Source organism: Centruroides vittatus, unplaced genomic scaffold (genome assembly GCF_030686945.1).
Source record: "Centruroides vittatus isolate TY-2023 unplaced genomic scaffold, ASM3068694v2 contig_956, whole genome shotgun sequence".
In the NCBI taxonomy this organism is placed as follows: Eukaryota; Metazoa; Arthropoda; class Arachnida; order Scorpiones; family Buthidae; genus Centruroides; species Centruroides vittatus.
In genome coordinates this window covers 17586-32898 of record NW_027122635.1, presented here as the reverse complement: position 1 = coordinate 32898, position 15313 = coordinate 17586, and the positions used below count along the sequence as shown (strand labels likewise).

Here is a 15313-nt window from a genome sequence, read left to right as displayed (position 1 = left end):
TGAAAGATAGAAAGTTTTTCTATCAAGTTGAATTTTAGATTACTTTCAAAAAATGATCATTTTAAATTTTCATTAAAATATCTCCCCTTACTCCAGATTCTCACATTATAGATGTAATAATAAAAAGGTTCTAAACTTCATATCTTTTCCAATTAGAAGTTCAGACTATTTACAAAAATATAATTTTCGAGTCTATCCATTAATCCTTTAACACAACCACAGAAGTACCCGTTACATTGGTTTGAAGAAAAACTTCAATACAAAACAAATAATAATAGGTAAAAACTCACAATATTAAAAACGATCAAACGTCAGCCTTTTATTTGAGGTTCTGATGTTTTTACATTAAAAATGACAAGTAAATCTCACCATACTATCAAGTTTTTATCCAATTTACATCAGGTTCTAGCCCTCTCATGGTTGATATGAGTTATCCTTTCATTTGCATATGGTTACAATTTTCATGGTAAAGTCTGTTCATATTTTTTGTTTATGTAATAAAGTTCATGAACTACAATACAGATATGACCACCTTAAATTGGAAAATATTAAAGATGAAAAGCTTTTGTATATTTTTTCACAGCTCTGTTGTAAAGACAATATTTAATTTCTATAATTATTTTCAAAAGTTTATTGTACAGGAATAATGTCAGCATTAATTTCTTACAATATCTTAGAAAATATATGGGAAATATTGTAATTTAAAATAATTTTGTTACAATTATTAATCAACTATCACTCTTAAATAATGGAAGTTGTAATATGTCTTTTTAAAATCTTTCTATTTTGTTCAAACAAACGAAAACGTTTATTAGCTTGTTCAAACAAATGTTTTCATTTGTTTAAACAAGCTAATATTTTTATGTTTTACTGGAAATAGAAAGGTTTTAAAAAGACAATTATTAATACTCTAATCTACAATAATGAGAGATTACTTTTGTTTATAACTGAAATACAAATAGTTAACTAGCTCAAATTATATTGTATAAGGCTAGTGTATCCATAATTTTTATGGTAGAAAATGTAGAAGAAACTGTTGTAATGGTATTGTTGTAACTAATAGTTATCATAAAAATGTTGAATTATCCTCGAAGTAATGGGAAATTAACCTTTATACAATAAAAAGTTGATTGATTGATATTGACCATGAATTAATGAATTTATTTTTAATGAAAAAAGTAATACATACATATATATATATATATATAAAAAATAAGATTTAAAGCAATGAGTGATGTTTTACATTTTATTTTATGATCATAATTATTTTTTCCATTGATCAAATAATCTAATGAACATTGATCAGAATCATCTAATAAAATAACTTGAAAGTTTCAACACTTTTGTAATAAACTGAATGATAAGGTAGAAACAGTAAAACATATTTCATTTTAAGCAAATGAAATATTTTCTTATATAATAGCATATCTATGAAGCATCATAAACATTTTATATTTTTCAATAGTTTTATTTAATTTTATGTTACCTTTTTACATGAATAATAAGTTAAAATGATAGGCTAATTTCAACAAATATATTTAATGAAATTATCTTATCTGTTTAACTTATTTACTGCATATTTAAATGTGTATTATAAAATATTCAAAATTAACTTATATTTTTGTTTATAATTAAACTAAATTATAATTTTTTCATTTTTAATAATTATTAAATATGTATGAGACATATTTAATACTGTATAAAAACTTTCTAATATACTTCATCTTTTTTGTGAGCTGAGATGATAATTCTTGTATTGCACAATAACTTTAAGATAATTTTATCATTTTAACAATATCTTAATTATGAAACAGATAAAACAAAATAGAGGAAAAAATTATTTTTAATATGGAAAGATTTGTTTATCATCCTATTGAAGCATTTACATCATAATTATTGTAAAGATAAGAAATGACAAGTTTTATAGCATAACTTATCAGCATTAATAATTTTATTGAAATATGCATTATAAAATTATTTTGTAGTTGTAATAGTACTTGTACTTGTAAAATTTAATATATTAAAATTATTTAAATTTACACAAATGAATCTGTGTGCAATATATTAAGATAAAATTTGTAAATATACAAAAAATATTATGAAATGTCATATATATATTTTTATTCAGGAAGATCAAGAAGATAAGGAAGATAAACCAATGGATTTGGGACCTACAGAAAAAAAACAGTAAGTATTACAATTAAAAAAAGTTTTTCTCTAATCACAAAAATAAATAAATACATAAAATGTATGGGATCTGCAAGTCACCGTAATGCTGAAACTTGCAGGAAAGTGATAGAGAAGTGATTATCACAAGTAACAATCACACCAGGAGACACGAAAAACTAATTTTTATGTACACAATTCTTATATACAGTATATTCACAGACTTTACAGGTGTCTAGCATGTGGCAGCTCAAAAAAAAAAAAAAAAAAACGATCAGTAGATGAACGACGAAACAGACTGCTGAATACCAAAAATATTCACTTCTCAGGAGTTTGAATCAGATGCAAACCTTTTTATGATGATAAATGTTGTATCTAACCAACAGTTCCTTTGATGTTAATGGATTACACAAACAGTTAGACTTGCACGTCTTCCCGACACAAAGAAAGAATAGAAAAACTCTGCTGAACCTTATGCTAGGGCAAGACACACTTCCCTTCACGTCCCCAAGCAGAATACCGAATTCCGGTCCGAACACCCCTTTTATACCGCACCATTGGGACGGAGCTGCCATACAGAAACCGCCCAAAGACACGCACAATAGAACAAACAAAAAAAAAATAAACATCATGGACAAAAGTACAAATAATAATTTTCGTCACATACATAGGCAACCAACACACAGGTGATGGTTAATAATATACAAAGGAATCCAAAAAATAAAAACGGAAAAAATATATATATACATATAAATATATTTTTAATTTTTTTATTTTGTTTTTTAACAGAGTCCGACATTTTGACACATGTTACAGTGAATATAAAATTAGTAGTATATTATATATGTAATAATATGTGAAATTTCAATTCATTAAAGCCAAACAATTAAGACACTTCTATGTGCAATTACTGTAATTTTATCAGCATATAACTGCACTAACAGAAAACTGCTAGGACAGAAAAAAAATCATTATATAATCCATATCACTTGAAAATTTATATAATAAGCATACAATCTTAAGCATTTGGATAGCCATACTGAGCTTTATGAATTGTTCTAATATTCTGCAAAATAATCTAGCTAACATTTAAAATAAAAATTGAATCTAGTATTAAAATGTATAGTCAGTATTTTTCTTAAAATGTTAACTTATCTGTTTGAGATTGTTCACTATATTTTATTTATTTTTATGAATAATTTATTCTTTTATTTTATTAAATATTTTTGTTATTCAGAAATTTTTCATGTGTACATATACTTGAATATACAATAATAAAGATAAAAAATACAGGGTATTTCTATTTCATATGTAGCTTTATATTTCAGTAACTAAAGATAAATAAAGATAAAGATTTTTAATTTTTGATGGCAACATATCAAGCCTCTAAAATCATTAATACTTTTAACATATTTTATAATGTAACTAAATTTCTTCCAAGTTTCATGTTTTTGACTAACATGTTTAAAATAGCGGTGGTGTCATTTTTTCATATTGATTTCTTGATCAACAATTTTTCCCATTATCTCCAGATTTATTCACAATAACTACAATATGCTTTACTATCACCTGCAATACCATAAAACACATGCAATATTAAATCACCTATTGCTATTATGCAAATATAGGCCAATTACTATGACTAAACCTGATGTAAGAGTTTACAGTGTTGTTGGAGTTCATAAGAGGCTGCTTGTTGGGACTGTGGCAGTACGCCATTCAGGATGTATAAATTTAAGTATAGTTTTAGAGAATTTCCCTTTGTTCTTTGTTTCTTCTTGCTTCTTGAGCTTTTCTTTCTAATTCTTTTTGTTTGGGTGGTGAGGACCGATTTTTGTAACTATAGAAAACAAAGAAAGAAATAAAATCTGAGGGCACAAGGGAGAGAGAGTAAGATGTTCTTTGGACTGGGCCTCAAGATGGACAGATGTGGAAGATGGCGCTCTGTGTCGTTAAGAGCAACTGGACTGGAGGAACAGTGCTAGTCTGAGAACTTGGATTTTATCATAGTCACGATTAAAGGTGTAATGACTAGGTAGAAAGGACACCCTAGGGAAGACAACGACAAGCCAACTTTCAGAGAGAGTTCCATGTGGCCTCCCAGCAAAAATTGTGAAGTTCCATAAACCCTGGGTATTTCATTCTTTCCTATATCCTATTTTCCTATTTTATTACTCTCCCTATCATCTTCCTTCTTTTCTTAGTATGAGTTAGTGTAAGTATTAGTTATAGTCTTTCCTGATATCATTTTATAATATTATGTTGCGATTGGTGCATGTTTTATCATAGTCTGCCATTAAATATATGTTGCGGCCGTTTAATTATTTTATCATTGAATTGGAATTCAAAAAGAGCGTGTACATATTCTGTGAAATAAAATACTTTGCTTAATCATATACTGTTGCTCAGTGTTCATTGAAATGTTTTCCTTTGTCAGTCTATCTGTATTTTGTGTGATCATCACAGGGCTTCAGAGAGAACAAACATTACATATATAAGAAAAAAAAATTATACTTATAAGATTCTTTTTAAGAAAATGTTAACAATAGAACCTCAAATTTAAAGAAAAGTTGGTTTACTCAAGCTCACCACAGTTCATCACTAAATATAATAAAGATAAAGATTTTAGTAATTTTTCATTTAGTAATATAAATTAAAATTATTATTTACTAATGTAATACTAATATTTACTGTAAAAGAATATTTAATAAATATTAATAAATTAATATTTATTAAATATTTTTTTACAGTTATCTTTTGATATCTATCTACTTTGGTTAACAATATGTATATTTGTAAAAATAAAAAAGACAGTCGTTCCAAAAAATTCTTTTTAGGAGATCACCCCTAAACGACTGTGTCTTTTTTATTTTTACAAAAAACTTTTGCCATTCGACATATTTTCAAAAAATATGTATATTTATTAATAGTGTACATTTTTTTTTTTTTAATTTAGTGCTAAACCAAGTGACTTTGAATTTTTAAAAGTAGTTGGAAAAGGAAGTTTTGGCAAAGTTCTTTTAGCTAAACATAAAACAGAAGGAAATGTTTATGCAGTGAAAGTGAGTATAATATAGAAAATTATTTTAATAAAGCAAAAATAAATAAGTAAATATTAGTCATTACATAACATTAATATAAATGCATTTTTATTCTATAATTATTCCTTATTAACTATTAAGGGATAAACAAAAATGTCAGAAAACATAAATTATAATACAAAATATATAGACGAGCTTCAAAAATCCAAGAATTGTAGATTTAAAAATTTCTATACTCTTTGGAAAATAGACTTTTGCTTATAATTTAATATTATTCATAGTTTCAATTCAAAAAAGAATGAAATATAAAATTTTTTAAAATTTAACTTTGTTTTTGAAATTTATGAACATTTTCAAAAATACCCAAAAATTTCAGAAAATTCAAATTTAAGATTTTACAGTTAAATTTTGTACAATAAAATCTTGATTTAACAGACTAATTCAGGTGAGAGTGCATCTATTAAAACTGAAAGTCCATTATATAATAAAGTAGATTAGTTAATTTATCTGTTTTTTCTTATAGATATGTTTGTGTAATTAAAATGAGGTTTCTGTGAGAAGTTTAATTTTATAGGAAAATTTTCTGTATAATATACAGAAAATTAAAACCTCAATTTAACAGACAAAATTTCCAGTTCATACGTCATATGTGAAAATAATACCCTGTTAATTTTAAAATGTTTTTTATTGTATATGAAATTAACAGGTTATTTTTTTAAATCCAAGAGTCATTGCTCTTAATTTCATACCACAATGTGAGTGTCTTGATATATTGTCATCAAAGACAAATAAATAAAAAACTTTTTTGTGTTTTGTCAAATTTAAATTTAAATACAAAATTTTAATTTGACAAAACACAAAAAAGTTTTTTATTTATTTGTCTTTGATGACAATATATCAAGACACTCACATTGTGGTATGAAATTAAGAGCAATGACTCTTGGATTTAAAAAAATAACCTGTTAATTTCATATACAATAAAAAACATTTTAAAATTAACAGGGTATTATTTTCACATATGACGTATGGACTGGAAATTTTGTCTGTTAAATCGAGGTTTTACTGTAATACCTCAAAGATGCATTGTAATTGGTTCCATGATTGGTGACATAAACTTATAAATTCACTGTATTAATGTGAAATATAGTAAAATAATTTGTCCCAGGCTATCAACTCAGTAAGTAAATTTTCATGTTTTATTGTCATTTTCACAACCAAATTAACAAAGAAAATATAATACATTAAGAATTAGAATATGCTTTTAAAAAGTTAAGAATAGATGTTTGGTGTGATAAGTCTTTTTACATCTTGGGTATTATTGTATCTTAAAAATACAGTAGAGTGTCGTTTATCCGAAAGCTGATCAACCGAAATGTCGGTTAACTGAAAGCGTTCCAGTCGGACTGTGTCGTGCTGAATCAAACGTTTTTGATACTAGATTAACTTCCAAAATATAATATTTTTGTTTTTATATTTTTCAATATATTTATGTTTGTGCAAAATAAAGAAATAATTTTTAATGATAACCACGATTATTATTTAAAAAAATTTACATTAGGCCTAAAATTGACAAAAATTCAACGCGACACACAACGGAGAAAAATTTCAACATGGGATAGGTTAATATAGTTTTTCATACATAACTTATTTTTCGGATAACCGATTATCTGAACAACCCCAGTCCCCAATTGATTCAGATAAACAACGCTCTACTGTAATAATGAATATTTAGTTTTTAAAGTAGTGAATTGAATATTCTTAAAATAGTTGATTTTTAGTATGTTTCAAATTTCTTATTATTATATTTTCTTTTATATTTGAAGAATTGTCAACACATTATTCAAATTTCAGTTTAGAAAACCAAACTTTTATTTAAAATTAAATATAGCATTTAAATATATATTTTTTTACTTCCTGACTTAAGAATTACTACATTGACTTTCAGAGCAATTTTTATTAAACTCAATTTACAAAGTTCTTAAAAAAGGAAATATAAAAACAACACCCCAATACTGGTTAATATTAATTCAAGATCCACTACTTCACAAAACTAATGAATGTGATGTTCGAAGCAAAAGGTAATGCCACAAAGTATGATATACAAGAAACAGACTGTTTTTGTGTACAAACAAGGAATTTACAGGCCCCAACTCTAATACAACTCCTAAGTTTTCTTTTGTGATGATGGTATATACAATGGATCCTCCATGTGAGGGACGTCATCACGATTGATAATTTCATTGGCAATAATATACGGTAGTATGGATTTTACAATCGCTGATCAAATTCTTATCCTAATATGTTAACTTACTTAAAACTAATGGAAGGAAATATGCATATAGATAGAAAAAAAGAGAAGGAAGGATTCATAGGAAAGTGGTACCCAAAATCTTGACAAATCTTTCGGTATGCTAGTTCGGATCTGATTCTAATGTCCTTGCAGATGTGCTTCTCTGAACCCTTTTTATTTTCTCAAGACAGGATTTTCTCTGAGGAGTCTTCCACTTAACCTTTTTTTGTAAAATCTTACAAGTCTCTTACTCTGATATCACACTCTCCAGCTCTTGTCAATGCTGAAATGACCTGGAGCCTTTGTTGCACACCTCTTGCCTCATTGTTTCCAGCCAAAAAGTGGTTCTCTAAAACGAGTTTTTGTCCTTAGGCCTCCCTGCACTCTATTGTCTACCCCTCCACACCTTGGTCAAGAAGGGTTGGGTTCGAAAATTTTTGGAATACAGAAAACAAAAGACACACAAGAACAAAGGGATAACAAAAAGTTATTAACAAAATACGATATGAAATATTAAAACTATACATATAATATGATGTACTGTCACATGAACCAGCAATAGAAAAAACTGTTTACTTCAAGAAGTGAATGTTTTCATTCATGTTTAGAAGGACATCCTCAGGCTGATGTTCTAAAATTCAAATCACGTGTTTTTGGAACAGATCATAAACTTCATGTAGCTGTTGAAGATTGATGGAATGTGCTTCTATTGAATTTATATATCGTATTTACTCACGCATAAGATGAGGTTTTTATTTATTTTTCATTTTTTCAAAAACCTAGGTTGTCCTATACACACAAGCAAAAGATTCTTTGCATTTTTGCAATAATTCTTGAGCACTGTGTATTCACATTTTTTACAGGATGCTTGCCTTCTGGTGTTTAAAAACAAAACTATTTTATGGAATAGCAAAACATAAAAACATGGCGACATTATTTAACATTTAATAAATATAAAATACAGGGCATTCACAAAGGATAAAACCTTGTTGTTGCTTTTCCTTTCCGTCATTGCACACCATCAGTAGTCCATCAAGATTTACAAAAATTTACAAATTTACAAAGATTTACAAAAACTATTTTATTTGGGTCATTCAAATTGTTGTTGTATATTGTCAGGAGTAAAGCAATAGGAAATCCAAAGCTTTTGAATTGAATTCCAAATTGAAATTCCAAAATCATACAGGAGTCCAATATAAGTTTTAATCCATTCCCACGTGAAAACAGATGATTATTGAAATCAGAATTTGGAGAAACTTGTAAGTGTGGATTCGACTGTTAAGAATTGGAAAAAATGGTTCCTGATTGTCCAGCTTTACATGAACAAATTATGTTGTCGATTTTACAAGATTTTTCCTTAAAGTGTAAAATGCCAGTAATTTTTGTGGGATAATGTGTGCATTTACGTGCACTTGATGTTTTATTGTGATTAAATGAAATAAAATCATAATTGTCTCTTATTTTCTTTATTTTGATCTTTAAAGTCACACCTTGTCCTATATGTGAAATTGTCTTATATGTGAGTAAATATGGTATATTTTCCACAGGTTTGGGATTGCACTATCCTTTTTATTGTTGATGGCTTTCGACTTTCAGGCCACTCTGTATATCTCCATTAACTCCAGATATCTGGAGGATAGTGCAATCCCAAACCTGCGGAAAATATATATAAATTGAACAGAAGCACATTTCACACAGGTTTCTATGTACAAACATTTCACCAATCAGTATCTATCAACTATCCTCCAATCTTTGATGACTATATAGTTTATGATCCATTCCAAAAATGTGTGATTTGAATTCTAGAACAAATCTGAGGATGTCCTTGACAAAAAAATGTTCACTTCTCAAAGTACAAATGGTTCTTTTCTTTTGTTGGTTCATTGGTTTTATGAAGCAGTGGATCCTCTGATCAAAAAGAAAATACAGTCAAACCTGTTTTTATGTGGTGGATAGGGACCGCATTAAAAAAAATCGCACAAAACTTCACGAGTGGCTATAAAAAATAGTTTTCGCAACACAATTAAAAAAATATTTTTTTTTATGCGGTCAATAGGGACCGCATAAAAAAGTCTCACATAGAAAATAACTCAAAACCGTACGAAATAGAATTTATTGACAACAGATGTCAGCACTTGACTGCATCGTCTTGTCTATCGTCTGTTTTACATATTTTTGTCCAGGTGGTGTTTTGTTGACTTAAAAAATAAATTATTTCATTTTTCGCATATTCATGCAATAATATTACTATAATAAGTTCGTTTATGCTATAATAAGTTTATTTAGCTATAATAAGTCAACGTGAGACATGACAAATTGCACGAGACTAGTCGCCAACTATACCGCACCAAAAAAGAATCTCACAAATAAAAAATCGCACAAAAAAAGACCGCATAAAAATAGGTTTGACTGTATAAGGCACTTTTTTCTCTCTCTACAAAATGCATTTTGAATCTAAAGTCCCTCAGTTACTCTTACGTAAAGTATCTCTAATATGGATCACCATTGGTGAATCTTGATTATTTACATATTGGTCACATATAGTTTCCAGGTACATGGAATGGAACAGCCTGAAGCCAACTGTGGAGGATTTTTACCATATTTTGATTAAGGGACTAGAATTTCTAGTTATGCCACTGAATGCAGCAAGCTAACATGAAGGCACTTCACCATGTTTTCAAAACTTATATTGCAAATGACATCGATTTATACTTACTGTTATTACATTGAATAGATTTAACTTTTTGTATATTTACAAATTTTCTGATTTCACTGAAAATTGAAGTAAATTTAAATTCTATTTATAGGTTTTGCAAAAGAAAATGATCTTGAAGCGAAATGAAAAAAATCATGTTATGAGTGAGCGAAATGTGTTGTTAAAAAATCTTCATCATCCCTTTCTTGTTGGACTTCAATATTCTTTTCAAACACCTGACAAGCTGTATTTTGTTTTAGATTATGTTAATGGTGGTGAGGTAAGAAAAATATATAATAAAATAATTTCTCTATTATAACTGTTTAACAAAAACACATTAATCACTTTATGGACTGACTTTTTCATAATATTTTATTACATATATTATTTATAAGCCTTTCTAATTTAATTTCACAAATTCTAATTCCATTATTAATTTATGAAATATTTACATTGCAAACAAATTATTTTAAATAATATGGTCAGACAAAAATTAAAAATTTGTTTAATTGATTTAATTGTATTAAAATTCATATTAGGATTTTTTATTATATTCTCTCATACCTTAATTATTTAATTGTTTTGTTTCAAACTTGGATAGTGCAACCAATGACAAAAATAAAATATCATTATTGAAATCATTAAAAAATTAAAATTTATTTGATATCTTCAAGTAACTTTTTTGCAATATAAAAAGAACTCATTTCAAAATTTAATTTTGTTTGAGAATTAAATTTAAATTAATGTTTCACAGTTATTTTTTCATCTTCAAAAAGAACGTTCTTTTCCTGAACCAAGAGCAAGATTTTACGCAGCAGAAATGGCCAGTGCATTAGGATATTTACATTCAGAAAATATTATATATAGGTAATTATTACTAATATTATTATTTTCAAAATTAATTTAGTACAAAGAAATTATTTGAAGTAAAACAATATTATTGTCAATTACTAAAGATAGAAAAAAAATTGATGGATTTGAAGATAAAAACTCAAACCTTTAAATTCTCCCAGTGAACTGATGAAAGTTCAGAAACAACAATCACTTTCAGTTTGTCTAAAACAGGCTTCAGGTTACAATTTTTGCAGAAATGGAATGCCACTGGGTTTGATGTTTGAAAATGGAAATGTAGATGTTGTAATGCATTTTATAATGATTTATCAAATAGCTTTCAAATAGCTGCCATGCTTGGCTTGTGAAATTTGCTTTTCTTCCTCAAAGTTTATATGTCTGAGCACATCCTATTGGTTAGTCTGTGGTTTTAAATTTGACTTTCTTAGGAGTTCTGCTTATTCCTTTTTCGAACATCAACATTATTATCAAAGTCTGTGGCATTCTATTTCTGCAAAAACTGTAACCTGAAGCAGTTCTTAGACATACATTGAAAGTGTTTGTTTTTCTGGGCTTTCATCCGTCTGTTGGGAAAATTTTAAGGTTAGAGAGTTTTTATCTGTATATTATTGCCCAGTTTTGTTCAGTATCAAACTTTTTTGTGATGGCTTTGAACTATCAATCTCAGTTAATTAGCCAAAACTCTTCCATCCATTTGATTTTTATGAGATTTTTGTATATTTGATTAATGAATTAGTGTTGCCACCTTTACAAAATTGCTGACCCGGATGGCAGGTCAGGTTTGTTCGAACAGAAGTTCCTGACACATGCGCAATGTCATTTTGCAATGCGAAGAATAATGTGCATGCCAGTTCTAAATCAGTTACAGTTAGGGACTAGGTACTTGCTTAGGAGTAATGTATGTAACCTAAATTAAGGAGGAAAGAACAGATAATTTAGCTCCATAAAAAACGTGTACGGACGTACAAGCAAAAAAAGAAAAAATAAAGGTTGAGAGGCAGGTTGCGCATCACACGTCAGCGTAAACAGAGTAACATGGAGGAATGGCAAATAAGTTTCAGTGAGTGTGAGGTCTTTTGCTGTTCAAATGGTGTAAATTTATAAAAATATTTGCAAGAACTTTGTTTCATCGTAATTTCACAATTTATATGAAATTCCTGGACAAAATTAATAGTTCACCCGGACAGTGAGTCAATTCCCGGACTGTCCGGGTGAAAACCGGACGGGTGGTAACACTATAATGAATATTGATAAGAAATTGATAGTAATAATTTTGAATTCAGTCATTTGAAAGTATCATAGATTATAAAATAATTTTTACTAATTTTAATGATACTGAGCTGATTTTTCAAAACTAGGCTGAAATTTTGATTGCTCAAATTCGTTACCCAATAATTACTGTAGTATGCTCTTTTTAACATCATATATTATCAGTAAGTAACAAGAAACAGCTTACAGTTAAGAAAATACTTTTGTTAACTGTGAATTATTTTTATTATTTACTAATAATTTCAGATGTTGAAAAGAAGAATGTGTAGAAACTTACTCAACAGAACTTTAAGACTGATATATTTGATTTATACTCTTATATCTATTTTTTAATTCAAATGCAAGCTTTTTTGAAGACTTTAGCAATTTAAAAGTTTTGAATTAATAAGTTTTTTTACATATTAAACAAATTTCTTTCCTTATTTATGTTCAGAAAATCTTAAATTATGCAACATTCAATTTAAATTTTACATAAAAAAAAAAATCAAATACCAAAACAAAACTAAAGGGTTATTTAGCCAATTATCATTTAATGACTTGATATGCAGGGTGTTTTTTTAATTTTCTTCAATTAGATATGTAATTTATGACCTTGAAGAAGAGTTAATAGGACAGGGGTACCCCCTGTCCTATTAACTCTTCTCACTTTCCTTTCTTTCTATCCACTTTTTATTAGATTTAAGTTAGATTATGATTCGTGCACGTTAGATAAGTACTATTGTCGTGTTGGTAGTTGTAATGGGACTCAACTACCTGGATCACTGTTACATTATGAACACTGAAGATAATTGAAGGTGTAAAAAACAGTGGGAATCCATAAAGAACTTGTAAATATTTATCTCTATCGCAAAATTAAATTTGTTTTAATTGGTTATCATGTGTATGTGCTTTCCTTTCAGTGTTGCACATCTTACATAATCATCTAGTATATGAAAGATTTTTAAATTTACTTATCATTACTATTTTAAAATTTTAATACAGTAGAACTCAGTTAAGAAGTTTTGCAATATAAGTTTCATTTCAAAAGTCCCAATTTTTCCCTTTGTGAATTTTTTAGTATAAAATTTTCTCCTTAAGTAGACTGAAATCATTGTTTACAACTGAAAAATGGACTGCTTAAGGACTTTTTCAACTTCATCCTATCAAAAATTTTGTACATTTAATTTCACATGGAAAAAGAAAAGAAAATTACATTAGGAAATGCACAAAATTTTGTGTGAGACTTGGGCTATTTTGAATACAAATTTTATGATTTTCTTACATGATTATCTGGCAACAATGCTTACAATAAACAGAAACTTGTGAAAAGTGCTATCAACTTGTGGTTGATACTGTAAATCTTTAATATAAATTTTAGTTTGGTATTTGTATTGTAGACCTGTGGTTTTGTTTTTTGGGATTTTACATAATAAAACAGACAAAGCAGGCTATATTAGACAAATATCTAAATAAGTACTATAAAAGCCTAATCCACTGTAATGTAGCAGGACATTGTTAAGTAAATATGGAGTATTGAAAGAAAAGCTATCTTATTTTCATTTCTGCTTAAGAAGTTTTTTAAATTTGTCCCTTCAAAAACTTATTAACTGAGTTCTACTGTATTTCAACTAAACTTTCTATTTTATTTGACTTATAGTTTTTGAAAATTACATCATATTTACAAGAAATTAATAATATAAAACTGATGTATTATATCATATAAGTACTTTAAAGATGATATAAAAGATTGTTATTGGTTTAAAATATTGGTATTTTTATATGCATAAAGTAATTATATTGTTCTTATAATATGTAATTGACATTATTTATTATTTCTAAATATTAAAGAAATGAGAAATATAATTTACAAAAGTTTATATTGTATCTAAAATTTATAAATATAGATTGGTTTAAAAAATAAAAGCTGTTTATTTCTTAGTTCAGATAGTTGTGGAAGTGTAATAATTCTTAAAAATAAGTGATGTAATCATTTTAATTCATGAAAATTAAAAAAATATATATTTAAATTAATATTAAATTTTTGTTTTGTTTATTAACTGACATCTGAAAAAAAGGATAATGTAGCATTATGTATGTATGTTTCTTCAGATATTTGATTATTTAATTTAAAGTATGGTTTTACATATACTTTCTTATTATTATTTCTAGAGATTTAAAACCAGAAAATATCTTATTAGATTATCAAGTAAGATATTTTTTTATTTTTAACTACAAATAATGTAATTTTATTACTAAAATTAAAACTTTTTTAATATAATGATTATATTAATTTTAACACTTACAAATATTCATAGAATTTTAGTTATTTATTAATATAATTTCTCTGATATATCAAAATTTTGATATAAATCAAGTAAACAAATTGGAAAATCATAAAGTTTTACAGATAATCAGATTATATCATTGAAATATACACTAGTTTATTTAATTTTCTTATAACAATTTACTCAATTTATAATTGAAAGCTTTAATTAGTACTTTTATTTTAGGGTCACATTGTTTTAACTGATTTTGGATTATGTAAAGAAGGGCTTGTTGGAAGAGACACAACTTCAACTTTCTGTGGAACTCCTGAGGTAAATTAAAATTTTTTAAAATATTAGGTATAAAATTAATTTTTTAAATTGATAGAAAATTACTATAATTTTCTGTGGATAAATAAGTTATTTTGCAAAAACAATTGCTAGAATAGAAATAAATCTTTGTATAATCACATCACTATATACCACTTTTAAAATGCCATTGAAAGCACAATCCTAACTGGTATGCAGTTCAGTAAAACACGACTGAATTGTACATATGCTTTATGCCAATGATGGTATACAATCTAAACATTATTTATGCCTTTTTTGATATAATAAATCTTTTCAGAGACTGTAGAATTATTTGCTTGTCATAAGTTAGTTTATTTTAATTTTAATATGCATTAAAAATAAAAATAAACTTAGAGAATATTTATATTGTTATTCTTCGTTAAAATTTATCTACTTTTACAATTTT

General features: G+C 26.9%; 1 protein-coding gene across 2 annotated transcripts in view; it reads left to right on the top strand.

Moving 5' to 3' along the window:
- The window catches only part of LOC136985243 (serine/threonine-protein kinase Sgk2-like), a 41947-nt gene that overhangs the window by 20615 nt on the left and 6019 nt on the right, over positions 1–15313 (top strand). For both annotated transcript variants that reach the window (XM_067282496.1, XM_067282495.1), the window contains exons 6-11: positions 2129–2187; positions 5123–5228; positions 10305–10472; positions 10947–11059; positions 14462–14498; positions 14803–14889. In XM_067282496.1, the coding sequence (XP_067138597.1) occupies positions 2129–2187; positions 5123–5228; positions 10305–10472; positions 10947–11059; positions 14462–14498; positions 14803–14889 (570 nt within the window). The remainder of the gene's footprint in view (positions 1–2128; positions 2188–5122; positions 5229–10304; positions 10473–10946; positions 11060–14461; positions 14499–14802; positions 14890–15313) is intronic.